We start from the raw sequence: 25,828 nt of genomic DNA on the forward strand, positions 1-25,828 counted from the left end.
GGAGGCTAGCCTTTCCCTTTACGAAGTTGACAAAACCCAGAGAAAAATCTCAACCACCTTTCACTTAACAGAATGATGGTTTTTTTTGTTTTTTTTGTGTGTTTTTTTGTTTTTTGCTGTACGTGGGCCTCTTACCATTGTGGCCTCTCCCGCCGCGGAGCACAGGCTCCGGACGCGCAGGCTCAGCGGCCATGGCTCACGGGCCCAGCTGCTCCGCGGCATGTGGGATCCTCCCGGACCGGGGCACGAACCCGTGTCCCCCGCATCGGCAGGCAGACTCCCAACCACTGCACCACCAGGGAAGCCCCAGAATGATGATTTTTAATCACAAGGGTACCTGTTAAAGCAATGCCTCATATGTCAACCAAACGTAAAGCTCTAGGTTCCCTGTAAAACAATCAGGTGTCGCTGAGCACACCCGTTTACCAGCGCCACAGCCATCCTGGTCCAGCATCCAACCGCCAAGGGCAAAACAAGGGAGTTGGATGGGGGCCTGCTGGCAGGAAGCTGTGGTTCTGTTCCCTGGCCTGGTGACTATTAAACAACAAAATTCACCTGATCAAATTTTAAAGCTCTTACTTGCTTTACCCAGTGATGCATGGATTTGTTGAAGTGGGGGAGAGTTCAGTAGACTAAGCCTGCCTTCGTGAAGCTGTAAGCAATAGTACTGTCACCTTCAATCTCTGCAAGGTGAACAATTTTTTAAAGGTAGACAGCAAGTCAAAGGTATCACCTGCTAACGTACTATTACAGGGTCACAATATAACTTATCACCAGACACCTGATGTTTACATTCACATTAATAACTACACCAAGACAACAGGTGTCAACCTGGGCATATGGTCACCCTTAACGACTCAAATGGTTCATTAAATAAACTTTCAAGTTATTGAAAGGCATTTCTATCAAAGACCTATCACTTTTTTAAGGCTTGTTTTTTCCTATAATTATTTCAGAGTCTTTATTCAGTAGTTTTATAACTAAAAAGGACATAATCTATTTTTCTGCTTCCTCATTAAGCCATAAGTTCACATGTAATCAAATAGCATTTGGTTAATTAATAAAAACGAAAAGGTTTTTTATGCCATACTAGCTATTCTTTCCAAAATGCCTAAAAATGAAAAACTGTTTATTAAATAACACTTCATTTTATCTTAGGAACACATCAGCTCAATGAGAAAAGGGAGCCCATTTTTCAAGGTGTCTGTAACATCATAAAGAACACTGGGCACTTAATATTTATGAATATAATAAAAGCAAGTGTATTTGGCATTTTAATCAAATAAAGAGCTTTCTCCTGGGACCAGAATGAGTTTTTTCTAGGATTTCAAGTCTGATTTTTAAGCTGAAATTCACGATGAACCTACTACGCACTGAGAGTACATTTGAACATCTACTGTGTGCTGGGAGCATCATTAATTAAAGGACACAAAAATAAACCTCAGACTAATATGACACATGAATCTCAGTGTGAAGTGCTACAAGAAGGATATATGATGATTCAAAGAGAATACAGAGTTTAAATGTTGCTGAAGTGCAGAATGATTAAGGGAAACATTTCTGATCTTTGTTGTTAAAAAAAAATGAATTCAAAGGGCAGACAGGGAGGGGAAAATCCTTTTAAACAGAGATAACTTCTCTGTATTAGTTTTCTTTTGCTGCATAACAAATTACCACAGACTGCTTTAAATCAACACCTACTTAGTGGCACACAGTTCTGCAGTCAGAAGCCCAGGCACGGAGTCAGCGGGTCCTCTGCTCAGGGTGGACGCTAGCTGCAGAGAACCTGGGTACCAATAGTGGGGATGCTCCTAAATTAATGAATGAGGCTCTAAATTAATGAATGAGGTGGAGGGAAGGAAGCATGTGACTACACACATTACGTGGGAAGTATTCTTGCCAGGGTCACGCTTCAATCTGAGTGGTGAAAAGTGGTACCTCGTAATTTTAATTTCCACTTCCCATTGTAAATTTGTGTTCCCTTCCTGTGAAGGTCTGGAACTGTCCTTTGACCATTATAACACACTAATTTTAAGTATGAGCTCTCAAGTCAGACTGCCTCAGCTCAAAGCCTGGTTCCACCACATACTGCCTGGGTGACCCTGGGGAAATTAATGAGCTTCTATGCCCCACTTGCTCAGGCACAAAAGAGGGATCATAATAATAATGACCTCATTAAGGAATTATGAGAATTAACTAATGCAACACAACCCTTCAAACACTTACGACAAGATCTGGCACACCCAACAAACATTACCTATTATTATTGGCCCATGTTTCTAATGGATCATTGGTCTTTTCTTCCTAATTTGTAGGAGGTTCTTAATACATGGGAACCAGCATCTTCCAATACAATCTTCCAAAAATTCTTAGGCAGCTGGTCCAAATGCCAAGTGCCAGTCTCTATTAGAATATACTCAGAGAGCACATTTTGGAAACTATTACCAAGGCATGAAATCATCATTTCTGACAAGGACAGTGCTTACTACTAAGCATAGAGTCTAAATAATTCTATTGGTAAGAAATCTCCTGAGACCTTTGTAAATTTAGAGCCACGCTTTTAAGGTAGCTTTTGAAACTATATCAAACAGGGAAGAACCCTGATATGTACAAAAAGCCATATGACCCTAAGATTATAAAACCAAACAATTAGTCCCGTCATTAACAGAATTTTAGGCTTCCAGGGCCATTGGCAAATAAGGGCACGTGTGCCACCACATCCCTGTCCCATGCCAGATCAGGAGTCAGTCCTGGCACTTTCCTGACAAGCTCAGGCAACACTCCTAATGGCTGCTCCCAATTCACAGGTGCTGTCATTCAAGTAATCTACTTGCCATACTGGTTCTATTGCAGAAACTCTATCATAGACAATTATGACCTCAGTGTACTTTTTATAACTGTTGGGGGGATCGTGACCAGGAACTGACCTGCCCACTGATAGTGAGTTCTGTGTACAGAGTCAACAAGGAAGTGCTGTGAAAGAGAATCAGCCAGAACACTGGCGTCAAAAGATGCGTAATAAACATGTGGTAATAAGGGCAAAGCAGTAAGGCGGCGGGGGGGGGGGGGGGGGGGGGGGGGGACGTGCAGGCAAAAGAAATAATCATGTGATACAGAACCTGTAGGACATCCATACAGTCTGAAAATAAAGGAAAAATACATGTGTGTCTGTGTGTATGAAGTCAAAAAAGGCATCTTCACTTTGCTAAAAAAAAAAGTATACGTTTCTGAACTTTATGGACAACTTGTACATTCCTTTGATACTCAGAAACTCAGATAAGCAGGCTGGTGGACTCACTGAACTGAGGTTAAATAATCTATATTCCTATAACAGGAAAGAACGGGATCTGCAAAGAGACAACCAGAGTTCAGTGCTAGCGCTCATCAAGGGTTCAGATCTAACTCAGGAACTCAGGGACCAAAAAAAATTTAAAAAAAAAAAAACAGTTAATAGGATGAAAGCACAAGGTCCCAATATTGGGATCAGCCCCAGGGAACGAGGGCAGGTCTCAGTCAGTGAGTGAGGGGCAATCAGCCTAGAGCGGTGAGAAAAGGCATGCGGCTAAGAAAACATCCCTGCACTTGGTTACTATTATAATGAAATGAATTCCTTCTAAGACATAATTTGAGCTTCATTCAATGTGCACATGAACTCTGTGGATTTTTTTAAAATATCACAGTAATCTTGAATTTCAGCAGTTAAAGAGCCTTAAAGATAATCTAGTCCAAAACCTCATTTTCCTCTTCAGGAAAGTGAGAGCCAAAAAATTATGATGTGCTAAGGGTCACCATTCTACTTGGTAGCAAAGCTAACGTAAGGCCCCGTATCCATTCAGTCTCGTTGCTATTTCCTCTGTATCCTGCTTTCTGGTCATCTTTATCAAATATGGGATAGGCGTGCCAGTTCCCTGCTTACCCAGGCATAACTGTGACAGGTAGTTGGGAGCGTTCCCTAAAAAAAGAGTGTTAGGCATTCTTTTCACTTCCCACGGAGACCCACCAAAAATGCAACTACCCGCTATGATGTGAGTATTCCTTTCATCTTAATAGGGCAGCTATATTTGAGATAGGTCATTTATTACACCAGGATAAAATTTTCAATCTCAAGAATGCAGGTAAGAGGACTATTTAATAATCAATAATACTACACTGCAGTCCTAAGTAGGACGCTCTGATCGTTCCCGCAACCTCCTGATGATAGCAAATGAGATGTTAAATTTCTTTCCTTCAGTTACTAGGACACAGTAAGTACTAGTTACTTTGTTTTCCCATCAGTCAGCCAGCTCTAAGGCAATGGTTCAAAGTAAACAAGTTCCCGCATATCTTTTGTTCTACTAACGCTTATTCTCAAACCCTACTGCCAACATGAGCATTTAGGTTGTCTGTGACTTTTATGAACAGAACAATAGTGAGAATTACAGGCCTAAAGGCCACAGTCCTAGGCCAGAAGCCGAAAAGGTGTGTAACTTGAGAAGATCAATTTACCTGTCCACGCTCAGTTGGCACACCTGAAAAAATAGGAACAATGCCAACCTTATGAGATTGTTTTACCAGCTGGGATGTGTATGTGGGGCACGTGGCACAGTACACGGCACACGATAAACATCGCAATGTTGGCAGTCATTAGAACTTGTAAATCAGCTCAGGGCACTGACACATAGTGGACCCTTGAAAAACATGGAGGTGAGGGCAGCAACCCTCCACTCAGTGGAAAATCTGAATAATAACCTATAGTCAGCTCTCACTATACACGGTTCCTCCACAACTACGGATTCAACCCACCTCAGATAGTGCAGTACTATACTACTGAACGCCTGAAAAACTTCCACTCATATAAGTGTAACCACACAGTTCAAATCCATGTTGTTCAAGGGTCAACTACATAAAGTTCTGGAGGCCAAGGCGCTTTAGACACCTTAGTTTGCACTACTTACAGTAGTTTAAGATAATTACCAAACCGGATTTGGGAGAAAGTCGAACTAGCATTAGAAGTTTTTAACCACCTACATTAGCTAACTCAATCATGGATGCTTTAAGGTTTCAACAGAAGTAGAAATAGAAACAGCAGGTCTACCAAATTTAATTTCAACAGAAAGCTAAGAAGTTTCCTGAAATGCCACACTCTTTTTTTTTTTTGCGGTACGCGGGCCTCTCACTGTTGCGGCCTCTCCCATTACGGAGCATAGGCTCCGGACGCGCAGGCTCAGCGGCCGTGGCTCAAGGGCCCAGCCACACCGCGGCATGTAGGATCTTCCCGGACCAGGGCACGAACCTGTGTCCCCTGCATCAGCAGGCGGACTCTCAACCACTGCGCCACCAGGGAAGCCCAATCCCACACTCTTGAAAGAACAATGAGAAGGATCTTCACATTGGCTTTACTATCAACCTCCCAACAGAAAAATAAACACTTTCCATTTACAAGCTGTCACCATCTACTCTCACTCTGGACGTACTCAGACTTAGTATAGGAAGTCTCCATAATCCCCCCTCATCTCTGCTCCATGCGGTAACAGGACATCTCCAATTTTTAAAGTTCTATAAAAACTAAGATGAAAAATGATGGAAAGACTAACAAAGCTTAAAAAGGGAAAATCTGACAAAGTTCTTACATCATGGCCCCAGTCTGTGGTTGCTAAGCTGTTCTAGCTAAACTGATGGGCAAGTTTTTCAACTTTATCCCTGAGGGAAGAACTCAAAGACATTTTTTTTTCTTCCAGCAAGGAGCCCTGAAAAATCAAGTCATAGCAGACAGTTAACTAGGGTTCTCTAAGTAGGCCATAATCTCAAGTAGACAATCTCTACTTATCATGGTTCAGAGTAGATGACACCCACTCCCTAGGGCTTTGCCTTCAAAAGCACACCATCCCCTAAGGAGGTACTGCTCTTTGTGGCCCATCTTGGCAGGAAACCATGCAACCAAGCTAGCCATTTCCCCATAGGAGCTTCTGAGCCCAAACCATGTCAAATTGCTGAAATTCAATAATTAAGTGATCATGGTAACAGATGTGGTGACCAGAAGAAGACTATACACACGCAGTGGAGGAATGAAAGATCTTTGAATCTAAGCAGATTCCAGGCAAGGCACAGTGCAGAAACTAGACAACAATGGACTGAAACAAATAAAAGGTAAGGTACTGCAGGGATGGATGCACGCCTCCCTTTCAAGAAGGTTAATTGTGAAGGAAGAAGAGTAACTACTCCAACATGGTGCTGCTACAAGGGTGGTTTGGGGGAGGGGAGTTTTTCTGTTTGTTTTTGGGTTTTTTTTTTAAACAGAGGCTATGTATGCCAAGGAGAAACATCACAAACTAGGAGAGAAGCTGAAATGATAAGTGATAGTTTCTCAAGAAGTAGGAGGGAAACAGATCAAGAAAAGGGGAGGAAGAAAATGAAATAATCTGGGCAAAAGAGAAGCACTTTTCACTATCGAAAGCAGAGTGGGAGTTTAAGCCTTGACCTTGTAGGTAGGGTATTCTGCTTTGAAGACTCTCGAGCTTATCTACGATAGATTCATCATCTTGTGTTAAAAATAATGTAAGATTCTTCCCCTAATTCTACCTGGGGAAAAAAATAGTGGGGAAAATGATACTTCTTTATACAAAGACTTACTGCGTGTTTATGTGATAGACACAGAGAATACAGAGATAAACATCACCATCAAGAGTTCACAATCTGGCGCGGCCACCATGGAAAACAACATGGAGGTTCCTCAAAAAATGAAAAACAGAACTACCATATGATCCAGAAATTCCACTGCTGAGTATACATCTGAAGAAAATGAAAACACTAATTTGCACCCTAATGTTCATAGCAGCATTATTTACAATTGCCAAGATATGGAAGCAACCTAAGTGTCCACTGACAGTTGAATGGATAAACAAAACGTGGTATATGTATACAATGGAACATTACTAAGCCATAAACAAGGATGGAATTCTGCCCTTTGCAACAATGTGAATAGACCTACAGAGTACTACGCTAAGAGAAGTAAGTCAGAGAAAGACAAATACTCTATGTTACCACTTATATGTGGAATCTAAAAAATAAAACAAAGGGATGGATATAACAAAACAAAAACAGACTTTCAGATACAGAGAACAAACTAGTGGTTACCAATGGGGAGAAGGAATGGGGAGAGGGGCAATACAGGGGAATGCGATTAAGAGATACAAACTACAATGTATTAAATAAGCAACAAAGATAGATTGTACAGCACAGAGAAATATAGACACTATTTCGTTACAGATTATACTCCATTTAAAGTTATAAAAATATTGAATCACTATGTTGTATATCTGAAACTAAATCAATTATACTTCAATTTTTTAAAAAAAGAGTTCACAATCTGGTAAGAGAGCGGGAACCGTAAATAAATCATTCCAAACAGTACGACACCTGCAGCAATGCAAGCAAACGTGAGGTAGGATGTGGTCACAAGGAACGGAGGAGTCAGCCTAGCACTGATTGCCAGGGTGGACTGCAAGTCACATGGTATCCGAAAGACTTAGGATTCTCATCAAATCTTCGCTAGAAAGGGAGAGATCACACTTGGTCTTGTTTAAAACAAACAAATCAAAGGTTAAAACAAATAATCTAATAGAAAGCCCATCTGTCTTAAAACACAGTACTAGAGATGAATACACCCCTAGTCAATTTCTCTTTGCCTTTTCATGAGAAAAGAGTTGGGAAGAATTGCACTTAAAACAAAGAATTGCTTTTAAGTCTTATCTTGATGGGAAATGAATCAATTTAATTAGACTTAGATTCAAGCAGTCTTAAAGAAAGAAAAGTTTAACAACTGCATTACAGAATCTGTATTACAGTTACATCTCCAAAGCCTGCTTTAAGTTTCCTTCATTTAAATCTCAGGAGGGTTTAGACTGAAGTGTCATCCTCAACACAATTTACAACCTGCTTTCTACCCGGCTCACGATATGAGGCCATCACAGAAATGCCAATTAAAAGCCTACCACTATTCTAGGTGCTACAGTTGCAGGAAGGAGCAAAACAGTCTCGCTGACCTCGATGGAACTGACATTCTAGGGGAAGCTAGGTCACATACCTGGAACTATTTATTTTAATTCAGAAATGTCTTCATATAGGGAATGAATTTAACTCACATCACATACTATGCATTATGTCCTGTGCTGGGGGGATGCAGGGGAGAGGGCTGGGGATAAGGCTGGAGGAGCTCAGATTACCCCAGGGATCCTTCACTTCCCCACAGCCTGGGTTGGGGACATGCTTATTCCTCTTCTGGGGAAACATTTTGGTCTGCAAGTACGGTAGTCCCTCCCTATCTGCAGGGGATATGTTCCAAGACCCCCAGTAGATGCCTGAAACTTTGGGTAGTACTGAACCCTTTATATACTGTACTATGATTTTTTCCTATACATACATAACTCTGATAAAGTTTAATTTATAAATTAGGCACAGTAAGAGATCATCAACAATAAACTAGAACAATTATAACAATATACTGTAATAAGATTCTATGGAGGTAGTCTCTCTCAGAATCTCTCATTGTACAAGTGTAATGTCTTATCAATCTTAACCAAACACTTATCAAGCACTGTGGCCATATAACTTTTGCAGTCTGAAATGCAACAGCAAAATTAACACAAATTCTTTTTCCTTCACTATTTCATGGTTAAAGGATTTGTTCTTACTGTAGATCTTAGCAACCTCAGTATATGATTTCTTTTTCTTCCCTTGTTAAGTCTAAAACTTTCACCTTTTCACTTAAAGGAAGCATTTTACAGTTTCTCTTTGGCACATCTGAATTGCCAGCATCACTACTCCTACACTCAGGGGATCATTATGAAGTAAAATAAGGGTGACTTGAACACAAGCACTGAGATACCAGGACCGTCGATCTGATAGATGACCCAGACGGCTGCTAAGTGACTAACAGGCGGGTACGCTGGACAAAGGGATGATTCACATCCCAGGCAGGACAGAGCGAGGTTTCATCATGCTAGTCAGAATGGTGCACAATTTAAAACTTATGAATTATTTCTGGAATTTTCCATTTAATATTTTCGGACCATGGTTAACCATGAGCAACTGAAACTGGGGATGAGAGGGGACTTGTGTACAATTCTTGACTAGGTGAAAGCACCGCTTTTACATGTAGGGCTAGCAATTCTGCCAAAAGATTTTCTTCATGTTCACGCCACTGTCAACCAGAAGAATTTAATAAAAATATTCTAAGAAGTAGGTAGTGAGGGTGATGGACAATTTAGCCTTCTTTGTATAGGATTATATTCCACAGATTTGCCCTTCCCCCTCCCCCATCCTGATTTCTCAGGAACAAAAGATTTCAAATATGCACGGTTCAAACATGTAAATTTAAACTTAACAAGGCAAAATATGGGAAGAAAAAAAGGACAAAAGGGATTTTTTATTTTACTTAAACTAAGAACCAAGAATGTCAGTCATGCGAATTGATAAAGAGCTAAAAGCAACTAGCAAATGGCTGCCTGTTATACGAGTGGATTTAGCCTAGCAACAAAGTTATGTGCCCTGCTAGAGGAAATCTCTTGTCCTCGTCTGCCCAACATGCCTGTCCGTTCTCAAGTCAAGAATACGACAGAGATGCCCACAGTCCTGTCTCCTTAGTCCCAGCCAAAGCAGTAAGAAAATAATGAAAGAAATGTATTATCAGATGAGGAGTGGCTTCTTAAACAAAATGTGTCAACTGGGGAGGGAAAAAGCTACTAGAAACTAAAACTGTACAGAGAAGGCAGCCAAATACAAATGACTCTTTTGTAGACATGTCAAACTATATTAAACTTCACTTATAATCAGAATGTAAATTAAAATAAGCATTTTTTTTTTTAACTTACCAGACTAGTAAAGACTGAAAAACAAAATTCCCAGAGCAGGCAGATATTTGGGGAATTGGGCCTCTCATAGTTTCTCTATACTATTTTATTATTTTATATTAGTAATGAATTATTACTGGAAATAAATCTCTATTTTAAATTTAATATAAAATAAAGGATTTAAGGTAGACGGAGGCAGGGGCCATATGTGTTTCGTTGCCTATTCCATCTGAGTATCAGGCCCTCAAATACTGGTTTGGACAAATGCTTGCTGCCCTCAGACTTTCTCAGTTCATTCCTTTAGTACCACAACACATCTCCAAAATTTTATTGCCCTTAACCCCATGACTTGGTATTAAATCCAACTTCAGCACATCACTTGCCACTTTACAAAGTCATTTTTTTTCTCTCTTATGCATAAGGCCCCACTCTAAAGCTCTCAGCTCTGTCCTAAAAATGTCTCTTGATTTTCACCCATCCTTGCTCCACCTGGGAACAGTCCCCTCCCTCCCTGCCCCCCTTTTGAGACCGTGTTCCTCAATCTGTTCCTCTGCTCCTTCTTCTGCCTTCTTTTGTTGCAGCAGATGGCAGCTGGTGAAGACGGTTACTCCTTCAGGTCGCTGTGCTGCTAGAAAACAGGTTCTCAGCCCAGGTGACAACAGAAGCACCTGCAGAGCCGTGAAACATACCAACTTCCAGGTCCCATCCTGGACCAGTCAAATCAGATCACGAGATCTGTGGCCCAGGCATCTGAACTTTTAATGTTCCCAGGTGATTCAACACAAGGTGGAAAATCTCAACAGCAAGCTCCGCAGCCAGGTTTGGGGGAGGTGGAGATAAACGCCTCTGCCCCACCCCACTGGACCACCCGGGGCTGGGATGCAGGGCCTGGGGCAGTGGGACTCTGGCCTGGAGCACCCTCCACACAAACATAATCACTGTGTGTGTGTGTGTCACGACATGAAAATGCTTGGAAAGAACTGCTGTAAATAATGGAAGTGATTATGCGCTACCGGAGATCTGAGACCTACTAGGTTGGGGAAAGGCTTTGTGCCCGGCAGACAGATGGGACGGGAAAGCAAAGGTGGTCACTGACCAAAAAGGTCTATCAGTCCCTTTAGCAAGGCTGTTCCTAAAACCAGTCTTGCAGATTTCCCTTTACAAACCCTATTGCCTGTAATAATTCCCGAAAGTCCACCAGTTACCCCCCTGCTATCTCCAGCTCTCTTAGCAGAGTGTGGCAATGGAAGAAGATGCAGGTTAAATCACATCAAAAAGAGCCAGATCCAGGAGAAGTGTGACAGATATTGTGCATCTGGAAGGCCGGAGGTGGAGTTCCAGGATGGGATACAAGCACACAAGACTAGGATAAAACTGGTCTAATGGCCAAAAAAAAAGTCACACAGGCGCTTCCCTGGTGGCGCAGTGGTTGGGAGTCCGCCTGCCGATGCAGGGGACACGGGTTCGCGCCCCAGTCCGGGAGGATCCCACGTGCCGCGGAGGGGCTGGGCCCGTGAGCCACGGCCGCTGAGCCTGCGCGTCGGGAGCCTGTGCTCCGCGACGGGAGAGGCCACAACAGTGAGAGGCCCGCGTATCGCAAAAAAAAAAAAAAAAAAAAAAAAAAGTCACACAGGCTCGCCTAAATCAAGCTGCCCACGAGCAGAGTAGGCAGTGGGTATCTGCTGAATGAACGCAAAAGCAAGCACTTTTAAAAACTAGTGGAGGAATTATAAAGACAGCCACTAGAGAAGAGTGATTATCAGAAGTCAGCTCTGGTCTTTGGAAGGTCCCTGTTGTAGGTAGGAAAACAGATTTAAGTCCAGGCCTGCAGACAAAGAGGAAAAAGAAGACCAGGGTGTTGGGGGAAGTAGGGTGGGATTATGAAGTGGGGAGGGGGTAGGCCTGGATAATTCTTATACCAATCCCTTCCATTTTCTCCCTTCAGGTCCTGAACTGGAGGGATCTGAGGACAAGAAATGTTTCCCTGAGTGAAAAGCCCAATATCTGCAATGTGCCCAGCATGGCACTACCAGTGGCCAGGAGAAATGTGTCCCTTCTGTGAGGCACCAGCTACAGCTCTGGCCCACCCCATCCAACACGCAGGAGATTCCCTCACTACACAGGCAAAATTTCTTAAAAGATTAGTGGTGGGGGAAAGAAAAACAGCTTGGGCGAGACTGCTTACTTTAAAACCCCCTCTTCAGACTAAAACTGTCTGCACTTGAACATAAATGCAAGCTAAACCGTGCATAAATCATAAAATGATATTAGAATAAATTTAGTCAGGCAACAATTAAAAACTCATTGAGCAAGTCTGCATCTACAGCTTCCTAATTTTTGCAAAAACTGACTTAATAAGTTACTAAAATTTAAAGAATTCTGTATCCTAATTTTTGTCTGTTTATGAGAAAACTGTTGACACAACAATAAACTAGTTATGGTCTCTGGACTTAAAGATTCCTCCACAGGAATACAGACAATACAGAAAACAACTGCTTTCAGAGAAGCAGCGAAATGGGAAAAAAAAGTCACTGAGTACTACTGTAAGAAACTTCACCTGTCATTTCCTGACTTACTTTCAAGAGTTTTTACTCTCGGTTTTGTTTTTGTTTTTGTTTTTTTTGCCTATTTTTAAAAGCCATCTTTACAGGCTCTTGGGAATAGAAGTTGTAACTGGATTGGGGCAAGGACCTCCGAAAGTTCCTGTTTACTTTCTTTTTTTTTAGATGTTGGGGGTAGGAATTTATTAGTTTATCTATTTATTTTTATTGCTGTGTTGGGTCTTCGTTTCCGTGCGAGGGTTTTCTCTAGTTGTGGCAAGCGGGGGCCACTCTTCATCGCGGTGCGTGGGCCTCTCACTGTCGCGGCCTCTCTTGTTGCGGGGCACAGGCTCCAGATGCGCAGGCTCAGTAGTTGTGGCTCACGGGCCTAGTTGCTCCGCGGCATGTGGGATCCTCCCAGACCAGGACTCGAACCCGCGTCCCCTGCATTAGCCTAAAGATTCTCAACCACTGCGCCGCCACCAGGGAAGCCCTCCTGTTTTCTTTTGTTTCTGGTATTTTATTTCTGATTTACTGCCAAACCCACCAACTTCTCTCATCTACTCCTGATGCCAGAGGACTCCAAGCGGGCAAGAAGCAACAGGATTCAGGGGCTGGGTCATGCAAAACCTTCTCATCACACTGGAAAAACTTAAGACTTGCTTTCATGGACCAAATGCCTAAATCTGCCCAAAATTCTGCAATATTTCTGAGCAACTTGCCAGCACACTGCCTAACGTGTGTGCTTATCATACACATAAGAACATGCAGTTCAAATGTAACTGTCCATAGATTTACTAGACCCGTTCTTGAATAGGGGATCCAACAGCTGTGAAATGCTGACCTAAACTAAATAAATGTTCTCATTTGCCATAGTAGGGTAAAAATTTGAATTCACATCCCTCTACTTGTCCTGACCTCCCAAGATACAGTCCTACCTTTATTGGCATTACGCTTACCAATAAAGACAATTATGTTCCCACCCACTGAGGTCTCAGAGCCCTTCCTTTGAGGGCCTGTGCATTTATGAGAGCATCAAGTATCTATAAAGTGACAGAAGAGCACAGATAAGAAGCGCTAGGGAAGGATCAGAGCACTGGAAGAGAGAAAGAAGAGTTCATAGCAGATGAGCTGGATTGAGAAGGACCCACAATTTACCAGAAAAGGGATACTAGGAGAGAGTGGCAGACTTAGCCAAGGCACACAGGAAGCAAAATATAAATCTGCTCAGGGGACAATGAGATGCACACTTTGGTTAAGCAGAGAATTTGTGTATAAGACTGATCCTTGAATGAAAGAATCATGTCTTATTTTATCCCTGAATACCTAGCACTCAGCACTGAGCCTACAAAATTAACAGTGTCTCAATCAATGTGCATGGGGGGAAAAGCTGTGCTGAGTATCGGGAAATACAGCTACAGAGGTATAGGAGACCTTGCATTCAAAGATTAAAAACCTTACCCATTGGGGGCTTCCCTGGTGGCGCAGTGGTTGAAAGTCCGCCTGCCGATGCAGGGGACATGGGTTCGTGCCCCGGTCCGGGAAGATCCCACATGCCGCGGAGCTGCTGGGCCCGTGAGCCACGGCCGCTGAGCCTGCGCGTTCAGAGCCTGTGCTCCGCAACGGGAGAGGCCACAACAGTGAGAGGCCCGCGTACCGGGGGAAAAAAACCCAAAAACCCTTACCCATGACCCACTAGAATTCAGGCCACGACAGCTTTGGGGGCTGTTCATTAAAATCACCCTGCTCTTTGGGAATTCCCTGGCGGTCCAGTTGTTAGGACTCTGTGCTTTCACTGCCGAGGGCCCGGGTTCGGTTCCTGGTCGGGGGACTAGGATCCTGCGAGCCGCGCAGCGTGGCCGAAAACAGCAACAACAAAAATCACCCTGCTTCTTCTTCTCTCCCTCTGTTGCCCTCACCTGGCAAAGCAGCAGCCTGGCTAATCCCAGCGCTCCTCATCTCTAAACTGAATGCAGCTGGAGAGAAATAACAGCGCTGACCATCTCCCTTTGAACTGGATCACAAGGCAAAACGGACACAACTCCACTCCAGTGACATTTCTGCCATCCCCAGCACGGTCACTCCCTCACTTTCCAAAAGAACCACTTCACTCCTCTTTCACCTTCCTCTTCACACCATCTACTCACTCCTCCTCCCTCACCCTGCCTCTAGGTCTTTAAGAAAATAAAAGCAAGGGGGCAGCAAAGCCCTCTTCATCCCACCTGCCCTGCCCACAGCCTCCTGCCTGCCTCTCTGCCTGCGCTCCCTCCTTTCACCATGTGAGGATGGGACATCCTGCTGCATCAAAAACCAAACCTCCCACCTGCACTCCAGCTCCCATCCCATCTCACCTTCCATCGTGCATTTCACCCTCTCCCCAACTATTCCCAACCATACTCAGGCGCTAACGTTCCCTTTCCATCACACCAAACTTCTTCCTCATCGAGGTGCTATCACCACCATCCTCACCCTGTTCTCCCTTCAATCCACCCCAACCTGCCTTCCGCAGCCTCTAATCCACGGAGGGCACCAAAGCGCCAGGCTGTCAAATCCAGCTTGGTCTTACTGTTCCTCATCTCTCAGCATCTCTCAACTGGGGCGCCCCCAATTCCTGGCTTCAAACCTGAACTTCTCTTGGCTTCTATGACCAGATACTCCCCAGGTGCTCCCCCTACCTCACCAGAGGCTCCTTCCTTCTCAGGCTCTTCCACTGCTCCAGGAGGCTTCAGCCTGGGCCCCCTCCACCTCCCATCTGTACACTCTCCCCTAACTGACCTTGGTCAGAACCGTGCTTGAAATACCATGGATAGACCAATGGTTCCAAAAACCCTCTCTGCATTTCAGTGGGGCCAGTCCGTCACCACCCCTCACTGTTACTGCAGAATGCCCTCCCCCGCCCCCAAAACCCCATCTTTCACTCCCCTTGAGCCATGCTCAAGTCCTAACTTCTCCAAGAAAATGAAAAACTCTTCCAATGCCTCCACAGCCCCACTGCTCTCTCCTCTTTTCAGGCTTCCTAAAGCATTTAAACAATCAGCAGTACAGGATTTATTACTTAATTACAGACATTCTGTGATTGTTCCTGAGATATCTGCTTTGCTTTAGTGCAAATCTTCTCTCTCCAACCAGGTTTAAGTTTCCAAACAATACAAGCACTTCTTTTTGTGGACCTGGCACTGAGCTGCATACACTGGTGATGTCCAATTATCAGTTTTCTGATAGCAAACAAACATAACATTTGATGAAGTAGAATCGCCACGTAGCATCATGAGGAAAACACCGTTGGAAAGGCAGGGCTAAATCTGTACAACCTTCTACCACTGATGTCCTCAGAATTTTTAAAACTTAATATTGAGCATCTCATATAAAACATAGGAATAAAGTAAACAGATTTCCAACAAAAACATTAAATGCAGTTAAATTTTTATTCCACGTGTGTATAAGAATAATAAACGGAATTTAATCCTTTAATACAAAAGGCTACATGAGATACAAAAAACAGGTCAAGCTGAGGATTTCTGCCAGACCTCTCTAGAAACATGGCTATGAAAATGTGTTGTTCACTAAGACAGTTGAGGGCTTCCCTGGTGGCGCAGTGGTTGGGAGTCCGCCTGCCGATGCAGGGGACGTGGGTTCGTGCCCTGGTCCGGGGGATCCCGCGTGCCGCGGAGAGGTCGGGCCCGTGGGCCATGGCCGCTGGGCCTGCGCGTCCGGTTCCGCAACGGGAGAGGTCACGGCAGTGAGAGGCCCGCATACCGCAAAAAAAAAAAAAATAGTTGAAAGATCTGAGCTTTAAGCTATCAATATATTGAGGTCCAGTTCATCCACTAAGTAGAAAAGGCCTTATTTTTCATTATTAAAGAAAGAAAAAAGAAAACTTCAATCCTTGCCATCCTTTCAACCCCTATCAACTTTCCATGCAACACCTGCATCACAGCTCAGCTGAAAATGCTTGGCCACACCTAAGGAATGAAAACTCCCACCAGAGAGCCTGTCTGACCTTGACCTGCCCCCCACCGCGCCCCAACGCCACCACCACCACTCCAGGCACTAGATACTTGCCCCTGACTTTCAAGCAATATCAAATGCATGGCTTCACAAGCATCTCCACACCTGTGGGCATGCTGGGGGCTCCCACCTTCCATCCCCTCATTGCCTCACCATTTCCTTCACTATCACCTTTCTCATCCTTCTCAAATTGACTCTGGATCCTCAGATCCTCCATCCCACCCACTATGCCCTAAAGGGGCCTCGGTTGCCCTCTTCTGGGTTCCTTTTTCTACTTGTGCACCCTGATATTAGACCGTTTACCATACTGTCCTGAGACTTATTCATGAATCTCTCTCCCCAAATACCGTAAGTTCCTGGAGAAGAAAGATGTTTTTAATCTATATTTTGTAGTGAACCGAAAGGTGTCTCCCTAAGCCATAGGTCCAAGTTCTCAGCCCTATACCTCTGAAAGTAAACTTGTTTGGAAACAGGATCTTTGCAGATGTAACTAAGTCACAGATCTCTAGATGAGATCATCCTGGACTTCCGGTGGACCCTAAATTTAATGACTGGTGTCCTAGAAGAGAAAGAAGAGTATTTGAGAGACACACAAAGGGAAGGCCGTGCGAAGACAGAGGCAGAGATTGGAGTTGGGTTGCCACAAGCCAAGTAATGTCAGAAGCTGAAAGAATCAAGGATTCTCCCCCGGAGCCTTTGGAGGGAGCACGGCCCTGCTGAAACCCTTGATTTCAGACCTCTGACCTCCAGCACTGCATAAGAAGAAGTTTGTTGTTTAAGCCGTCAAATTTGTGGTAATTTACCATAGTCCTAGGAAACTAACACCTAGTCCAAACCTCAACATACTGCCCACGACCTCAGTTCAATAAAAAACCGTGTTGAACTAAGAAGATGAAGACAAGGGGTGATGATGAGAAAACATCTGAACTGCAGGGCAGGGATCTGGGACACGGACCCCTTGCCAGGCGTTCACCATGGGAACTTGGACAAGTCCCTTATCCACAGCGACCCTCTGATTTATTCCCTAATAAAATGAGGAAACTGGCCCAGAAGACCCTCCACCAGGTCTGATACACCTTGAACCAACTTCATCCAGAACATCAACTTTATATGATCCTTAAATAAATTATAATTTCTTCCCATTCACTGAATAAATTTTATTAATTTTACTTTTATCTAAAGAGCTTTCAGGTGAAAAAAAGGATTAAAATGGCATTTCAAAGGCACTTATATTTTAATCAGCTCAAAAAAATTCAGTGAAATAGTTTGATAATATGCTGAAAAGTGATTTTCTGTAATATCAACTTTTTTCCCCCGCAAAATCAACAATTTAAAGTAGCTGCTTTAATCCACTGCTGACAGTTCAGAAAAACTCGACCTAAACTTGAATCAGCTTAAGTGCCACTGATCCAGAACCCAAATGTATGATGACTAATTTCTTCAGAGTAACAAGGGAGTTGGGCAACGCAAAGGTTTTCTCCACTTGACTCCAGACTGTAATTATGGTCCCATACCCAAAATATCCACTTCAAAGAATCTGGCTAAGAAATAAATACAGCTGCTGCCGCTACCAAATGGTCGAGTGTTGGTAAAGGAAATCAAACAAAACAAAAACTCTTTTACCATTTTCGGGCCTCCATAAACAAACACACAATTTTCCTGTGTTAAATCTTTCCTAATTCAAACAAATGGCAATGAAGAACAAAGGTGTTGGTAATGAAATTTGTACTTGTCTTACCCATAAATCCTGCTTGGGTTAATTTGGGTTAAATTAAAAACCATATTTGGGGGTTAAATTAAAAACCGCAGTTTAAGTTCTTTCACAGGTCATGCTGCTTCCCTTGCCTTCATGTTTTTATAGTGGCAGCCTTGATTCTTTTTTAGGGAACCAACCAAAACAACAACATAGAGGAAGACGGCGCCGAGGGACTCATATTTCAGTTCGACAAAATACCCATTAGAAACACTTTCAAGCCTTCCCAAACCAATTCGTCGTTCAGAAAATAAAATCAAGAGTCACTGGGGACACGGGTTCAGCTAGAATTGGCAGAACCACGCTTGCAAAACTGGACCGTGAATCGTAACACAAACTGAGTAACGAGACCAAAAATTTTTCCTTCCAGGTGGAAACTCAATCTGAAAATCAAGTCCTTGAGTTGCAAGCCTCAGCAAACCCACAGTTTGCAAATCCGAAGTTCTCGGCTTTTAGAAAGATGAGCGCTCACACCCAAGAAAACGGAGCTGGAAGTTGCACGATTTCATCTGAAATATATTTCTGGCCCTTAAAAACAACTCTATTTTAAAAGGTGCTCTTTAACTGTAGTAAAACTAAGATAGCAAAAGCGAAGAAAACAGTCTGGGGGTTTGGGGATCACACACCGGGGCGTTCAAAGTCCTCGTGCTGCTTTAGTATCCTGCAAACTTGCGTCCAAGTAACTTAAGTTGGAAGAAGCTGAAGGACTGGCGAATCTAACCTAGCACTGTGTTTTCCGGCAGCCCACGCACTGGATGAATGAGCTTTAACTCTGCGGACTGCCTGTTTACTTCCATCCTCACGTGGCACCACGCAGCTCAAAAGCGCCGCGCCCGGACCGCGCGGGGAACCCGAAAACTTTTACTTTGCAAACTAGCGGAGCTCGGAGGCAGCTCGGGGACACATCTGCTCGCCTGCCGCAGAAACGTTCCCAGGCCGAGCCCCCCGGGCCTTGCCCAGCACCAGCCCTGCCCGCAGCTTCATTCACACAAAGGCACAGGGGTGCCGGCGGGACCCTTTTGCAAGTCGCGCGGAGAGAGAAGCGGCACGACAGAGAGCGCCGGCAGGGAAGGAGGGAGGGGACCGGGCGCTTGGGGAGAGCGGCGCCCCGCGGGCTACTCACAGGGTGACCGTGCGGTTGGGCAGCGTGTCCGGGGGCAGGACCTGCGCGAGCTCCAGGCTGCTGCACACCACCTTGCCCTCGGCGGCGCCCGCCGCCCTGCCGGCCCCTCGGGGCCGCCCGTCGTGCTTGCAGCCCAGAGGCAGCGCCGCGGCCCCGCCGCCGCCTCCCAGCAGCGCGAGCAGAGCCAGCGGCAGCAACAGAGGCGGCGGCGCGCGTCCCCGCAGGCGCTCGGGCGGCTCCATGCTGCGGGCTGGGCGGCGGGTCGGGGCCTGCCGGCCGAGCGGCAGAGCACTGGCCTAGCGGGCCGCCCCGGCGCCAGGGCGGACGGGAGCGCAGCGCGGGCCCGGGGGCGCCCGGAGCCTTGTGGCGGCCAGAGGGCGCGCCCTCCTCCGCGCCAACATGCTCCTTTGTCCGCTGCAGCCGCGCTCGGCCTCTGGGTGGCCGCCGGGTCACGGCCGCGCGGGTCCCTGCGCCGCTCTACAGCCGAGCGGGAGCGCCGCCTCCGCCGGCCACTGCCCGCGGCGGCTCCTCCCCGCCTGCCGCCGCCCCCGCCCTTTCTCCTCCCCCTCCTCCCCCTCCTCCCCCTCCTCCCCCCTTCCTCCTCCTTCTCCCCCCTTCCTCCTCCTTCTCCCCCCTTCCTCCCCTCCCTCCCTTCCCTTTTTTCTCTTCCTCCTTTTTCTCCTCCTCCTCCACCTCGTGGTCTCCTGTCCCCTCAGCGCCCGCCACCCGTGGCTCCGGGAAGGATGTTGGCGCTCCCAGGCCAGCGCCGCCCGTCGCGTGTCCACGACCCCACGCGTCCCCGGCTTCCGGGCAGGAGTTGTGGGCCCGCGGGAGTACGGTAACTCGTGGAGAGGGCGGAAGAAAGTTCTAGCCCAAACTCCAGCCACAGTGGCCACTGTCTGGCACGCTTCCCTCCTCCTCCTTCGCCGCCCTCCAGACAAAGGCGCCCTGTGCGCCCCTGGGGGCCGCCCGTACCACCCGGCGAGCCCCAGTCCCAGGCTTGGGGTGAGGGAGGAGAGCAGGGCTGAATTTCTTTGGAGAAAGGCAAGGAGAGAGGTAGTGCCCCAAACCAACTATCTTCAAAGGACTCGCCTTCCCACCTCTCTCCCCACGCAGGGATCGCGAGCCTTCTCTTCGCACACCTTGGTCTCATTTGTCCCGAATACAGGAGAGCTAGGAACAGGTTCCTCTCCCGGAAAGAGGACCCTCCAAAGCCGTTTCTGGCCTTCAGCAATTCCACTTATAACCCTTTCAAAGGATGCATCGGGGCCTCGCTGGACCGCCAGCCTTTGGAAAAAGAAATTTCCCTCTGGCATCCAAAGATACCTCAGATGTAACCAGTTAGAGCAATTGTGAGCAAACCAGCCAAGAAACCCCAGCTGAATGGATTATTCTAGGGAAGGCAGTCAGCCCCGCCCTAACACTTGCAAGACCGGGGTTCAAGTACCCTATGTTTAAATATTTACAAAGAATATATCAAGCTTACAAATAAAATATATTCTGTGCTCCTATCTTGAAAAATATACCTTAATAACGACCTGGAAGGCCAGGCATGTGCACAGAGCTCTTAGTTACGTTGGAGCTCCACCCCATACATGGCAAGGAGGAAAGAGCCAGACCCCAGCCCTCAGTCTACACATACTTCCATCACTTTTGCTTCCTGTTCCAGCTCCGTTGATGAACAAGAGGGGCTTTCCGCACAGGTGTGGATGCCCCAGCCCACTCAGCCAAGCTCCCTGCACACCCTCAAACAGCCACCCCTTGGCAACCCCTCAGGCCTAGGAGTGCATACACTGGTTGTGAGGTCCTCCCTTGAGAGAACAGTTCTGGGAAGAGGCCTGCTCAGGCCCTGGAAGTAGCCTTGGGAATTTTCGATCAGTGAATTCCAGGGTCCTGGGCTCCTTGGACAAGGTCTAGAAATAGAAAGGGAACACAGGCTCTTGGGGACCACATCCCTTGGCCCTGGAGATTTTTCGCCCCTTGGGGAGGAGAGCTAGGATGATGCCCTCTAAAATGCAAAGCCAGGGCAGGGTTTTTCTTCCCTGAGTCTAAGGTCATTACTGCCTAAGGCCCCGACAGAGTCTATCTTAGGGACCGATTCCTAGGAATCTCTGTATGTCTAGAACTTCCTTAACAGTAAATAAATGGCCTTTGTTTAACACACACTATTGCATTAAGTTGAATAATGCTTCATTTTATCGACGTTTTTTGAAAATCAACGATGTGAGCCCATGTGTCCATTGCTAATAGTGCGTTCTGTGTTAGAAATGTTCTAGATCTGCGCTGTCCAATATGGTGGCAGCAGGTGGCTATTTAACACTTGAAATGTAGCTAATGTAGGGTCAAAGATAATTTTTCACCTTATTTAATTTTAATTAATTTAAATTCAAATTTAAATAGTCCAAGGTGTTTAGTGGCTACCCTGTTGAACAGTGCAGTTCTTGACACTGATGGATAGAAAAAGTGGGAGATCATCATCACCACTAAGTAGCTTTAATCTATAAATAAACTTAAGTGGTGAAATTAAATAAATTATCTTGAATTTATTTAAAGAATTCTTATTCCCTAACAAAATCATCGCCATCATCATCTGTTTTCTTTATAAATATAAAAACTTCTTACTGTAGCAATATGGAAGTTTATTAGCCACATTACTATTGTCATAGCTACAAACTGTCATGTGAACTCAGAATCTGTGAATATCTTCACATACTCTGTTTCAGCCTATAGTTGAAATAAATGTGCATGTCTGTTTTTATATTTGTTTACCATGAGTACTAACATCAGTTTGATACATATCCTCTTTTTACTTCACTGTAGTTGAGAAAGTTGTATAAAGTACAGAATTATAAAAAAGAGATATCTCAAGAAGTATCATGAATCCAAGGAGAATTATGGAGGAAATGCTTTATTATATGGATAATTTCAACCATTCTTGCACAGAAATCACTAATTCTATCTTTGAAAATAAGAAGCACTACAGGTCGCAAAATAGTAGTACAGTATATTAAAGGGCTTCAGAAAGTATATCTTTCAACCTGGTAGTTCTTGGAATGCACACAACACTGAGTTATCATTCTGTACCAGCATGGGTTCGTAAGGACATAGCAAATGGTCCTTTCCCCACTTACAAAGATCTTTGAGGATGATACTGCTGAAACTTACCATCATTTACCCTCAGTCACACCAGAATCTTTGCTTTAATTAAGCTGCCCCAGCCCTGACAGCCTCTTGGTCTATTATTGCTGATGCCCCCTCAGGCATCAAGAACATCATACCATTTGAAGTTACAGGACTTAATAGGTCCTTTCAAAGTTTTCACAGTGTTTTTGATTATCCCACTTGAGAACATCCTATAGGAACCCTTTGAGAAATCACTCATTAACCATATTCTTGTACATGTAGTCCTATAAAGCTGTATTGCGTCAACTGTTGCTTTAAGGATTGTAGATGGACCACATTCCAAGGCTTCTAGGCTGCGATTCCTGTCTTGCTGTTATGTAAGGCTTGTAGGAGATACCAGAGAAACACTCAAAGATGCTTTGTTTATCTTCCTACTATAGATTCTGTATTAACTATGTATACGTGTAAAAATATACAATTTATATATGTAATAAATATGTGGATGTATATACATATATACCACCCTATTTATTAACAATTTATTTTCCGTGCCTGTCTTCCTCCTCTTCTACCAGACTATGAGCTCCTAGAGAATTTTTCCCACCCCTTCTTAAATTACTCCCTCCCACCTTCAATCACTCCCTATTACATTAATCTAGAATCTAGACCAATCATCTAGACTGAACTAGATTAACAGGTCTTGTTCAAACCTGAAGATGGCTACCTGTTAAAATTTGTATATAGTTTTATGTTAGCCTCCCCCATTACAATACCAGCTCTATGATGCTTTGTCTTATTTGCTTTTTATGGCGACTCCATTAGTTGCTGCCAAAGAGCCATCCCCAAACTTTTCCTCCCTTGGAGGCTGGAAAAGCTACATAATCATTTCCCCAGCCTCCCTGGCAACTACTGATGGCCATAATCTAGTTCTAGCCAAAAAGAATCAAAGGTTGTGCAATATGGTAGATACTAGACACATGTGTTTAAATTTAAGTTCAAATTAATTAAAATTAAATAAAACTAAAAATTCTATTCCTTAGTCACACTAGCCATAATTCAAGTGCTCACTAGCTATATGTGGCTGGTGGATACCATTTTGGGCAACACAAGCTATGGAATAGTTCCAACATCACAGAAAGTTCTACTCTTCGATACCAATCTGAGGGGAAGCCTGCTGAGAATCTTCAGGATAGAAATTCTGTGTGTGATAAAAAAGAGACTTACAAGAGAAGATCCCTCTCACCACCCTCATTATTCTTGCTTTGGAAATGGTATTGTGAGGACATGATACATGGAACTGAAGCAGGTCTTTTGAGACCACAAGGCAGAAAGCATAAAGGAAAACTCCAAAATCATAGGAAGAAATGGAAAGCCCCCCCAAAAAAAAATTGGGTCCCTGAGGTCATAGTTGAGCTGCCACTCAAGCCTCTGGACTTATTTTTATTGATTATGAATATTCTCTGGTTTAAGCCACTGTTGTTATGGTTTCCTAGTGCCTACAACAGTGCCTGACACATAGAGGAAGTCCAAAGTATTTGTTGATTCTTGAAGTTTAAATCTTACTCATTTTTATGTTCCAAACATCTAACACAGTTCTTCATATATATTAGCTGGTGAGTATTGAGCAGATTGACTAATGTTCAGTCTTCTAAACAAATGGAAATGTGTAATATCATGATTAAACTGACAGCAGGAAAGAACAGCAACTTTTAGCACTTGAAATGTCTCAGTGACATTTATAAACCCTGTTAATAAACAGACATTCCCTGTTTATTTTTGCATCATTTAATGTTAATCTATTAATTGTGACAGCTGTAGTTCATATTTTTAGTCATTACACGGCATGTGCCAGAATGCGTGCTTGGTAATTACCCAAGACCCAGACAGAAACAGCAATAGTAGCTCAAATAACACCCTAGCCTCTTTAGACAGCATTGGCTCCTGTTCTGGCTTACTAGTTACTAGAAATAGTGACCTTCGGCAAGTCACTAAATCTCATCCTTCAAAATGAGAGTTTGAACTGGAACCAGCTTTAAAGTGCTCTGATTTTATCCTGCTGAACCATGAATTCTATTTTGTTTGTCTGCTGCAGCCAGACTATTATTGGAATGTATCCCTGTGACAGTTAAATGCTCTTTTTAGACGACCAAATATCTTTCTCAAATGGTGTATTCTCTACCCACTGCAATGTAATTACCATCAGTTGTAAATATAAAGAAGAAATATGAGGCAAAAATTGACCAGCAGTGCCACGTGGGGAATTACCTTGATGTAATAGGAGTCTCCAAGTACACGACCAGGCAGGTTAGCACAGAGGTGGTGGAACAGGAAGGCCCACAGTGCAAATTAAGATGCTCAATTCACACAGTTTATTATATCCATTTAAAACACACAGGAAGAGTGAGAAGCAGGGAAAGAGTTGGCGTAGGTTAACCCACAAGGGTTAGAATGCAAACAGATGAAAGATCTATCACCTGGACATACACAATGTGCCTATGAAATCTGAGTTAGTCCATCTGTCTGTCTCTTTCTTCTGACTCAGACACATCAACCTTCCCCACTGCTGGTGCGGTTACAAGGACCAGAGCAGAAGTTTAAGCAAAGTGACCCAACAGATTTAAGGTATCTGGGGCCAACATCTCACTTGCTCTGTCAGAGATGCAGGGGCAATTGTGCCTGGTCACAATTACAACCTGCCCGATAAACAGCTGCGGACTTTATTTGTGCTTCCTGGACAGAGGGTACTTGGGGCCAGACTTGATGTTACCAATGAAGAGATGTTTTCAACCCAGTAAATACTGAGCACCTCATATGCCTTATGCATATTTAGTGAATTATAAATACTTATCCTTCCATCCTTTTCTAAATAAGTGATTTTCTCTTTTGTCCATCATTTTATCTGTTCACCTCACACGACTCTATTTTCTTTCTCTACGTCTACCACGTCTCACAGGTTATTTGCTTCTCTACTTAGTGTCATCAATTCTCCTTCCTTTTTTCCTATTATTTTTATATCAGAATTAAGTATTTTAAAGTAATATAGAAAATATAGTACATAACAGAGGAAACGACAGACTTTGGGGAAATTTAGAAATAGAGTCCACACCAGAGATGTAAATAGCTTCTCCAAATAGCAGTATTTCCTGAGTGTTTATCTCCCAAATATAATGAATATAACCTTTCTTGTTATATCAAGTATCTGTGTTATTATAAATTTTATTCCTATGTGCCAATATAATGATTAAAATCTATCAACCAACGAGTAATTATTAATGATAGGCATAGTAGCAAACATGCCAATCATGAATTTTCCATCTAAAATTTTTTTTTAAATAGTAGCTTTCTTCCTCCTTTGTGTCAGTTAACATTAAAATCCATTTGTTGAACTGAACAGAATGAGAAAGTATATTTGAAATTATGCATTTCTCAACAAAGAAATTACTACTTTGAACCA

The 25,828-nt window shown here is 44.1% G+C and overlaps 1 protein-coding gene across 3 annotated transcripts in view; it reads right to left on the reverse strand.

Annotated features, from left to right (window-relative positions):
• The window catches only part of ADGRA3 (adhesion G protein-coupled receptor A3), a 118,964-nt gene extending 99,218 nt beyond the window's left edge, over positions 1-19,746 (reverse strand). For 2 of the 3 annotated variants that reach the window (XM_073805121.1, XM_033856895.2), the window contains exon 1: positions 19,252-19,746. In XM_073805121.1, coding sequence (XP_073661222.1) covers positions 19,252-19,493 — 242 coding nt within the window. In that variant the 5' untranslated portion in view covers positions 19,494-19,746. The remainder of the gene's footprint in view (positions 1-19,251) is intronic. The other variant, XM_033856896.2, reaches the window with a different exon arrangement.
• Positions 19,747-25,828: the final 6,082 nt, after the last annotated feature.

This window comes from Tursiops truncatus, chromosome 5 (assembly GCF_011762595.2).
Source record: "Tursiops truncatus isolate mTurTru1 chromosome 5, mTurTru1.mat.Y, whole genome shotgun sequence".
Classification (NCBI taxonomy): Eukaryota; Metazoa; Chordata; class Mammalia; order Artiodactyla; family Delphinidae; genus Tursiops; species Tursiops truncatus.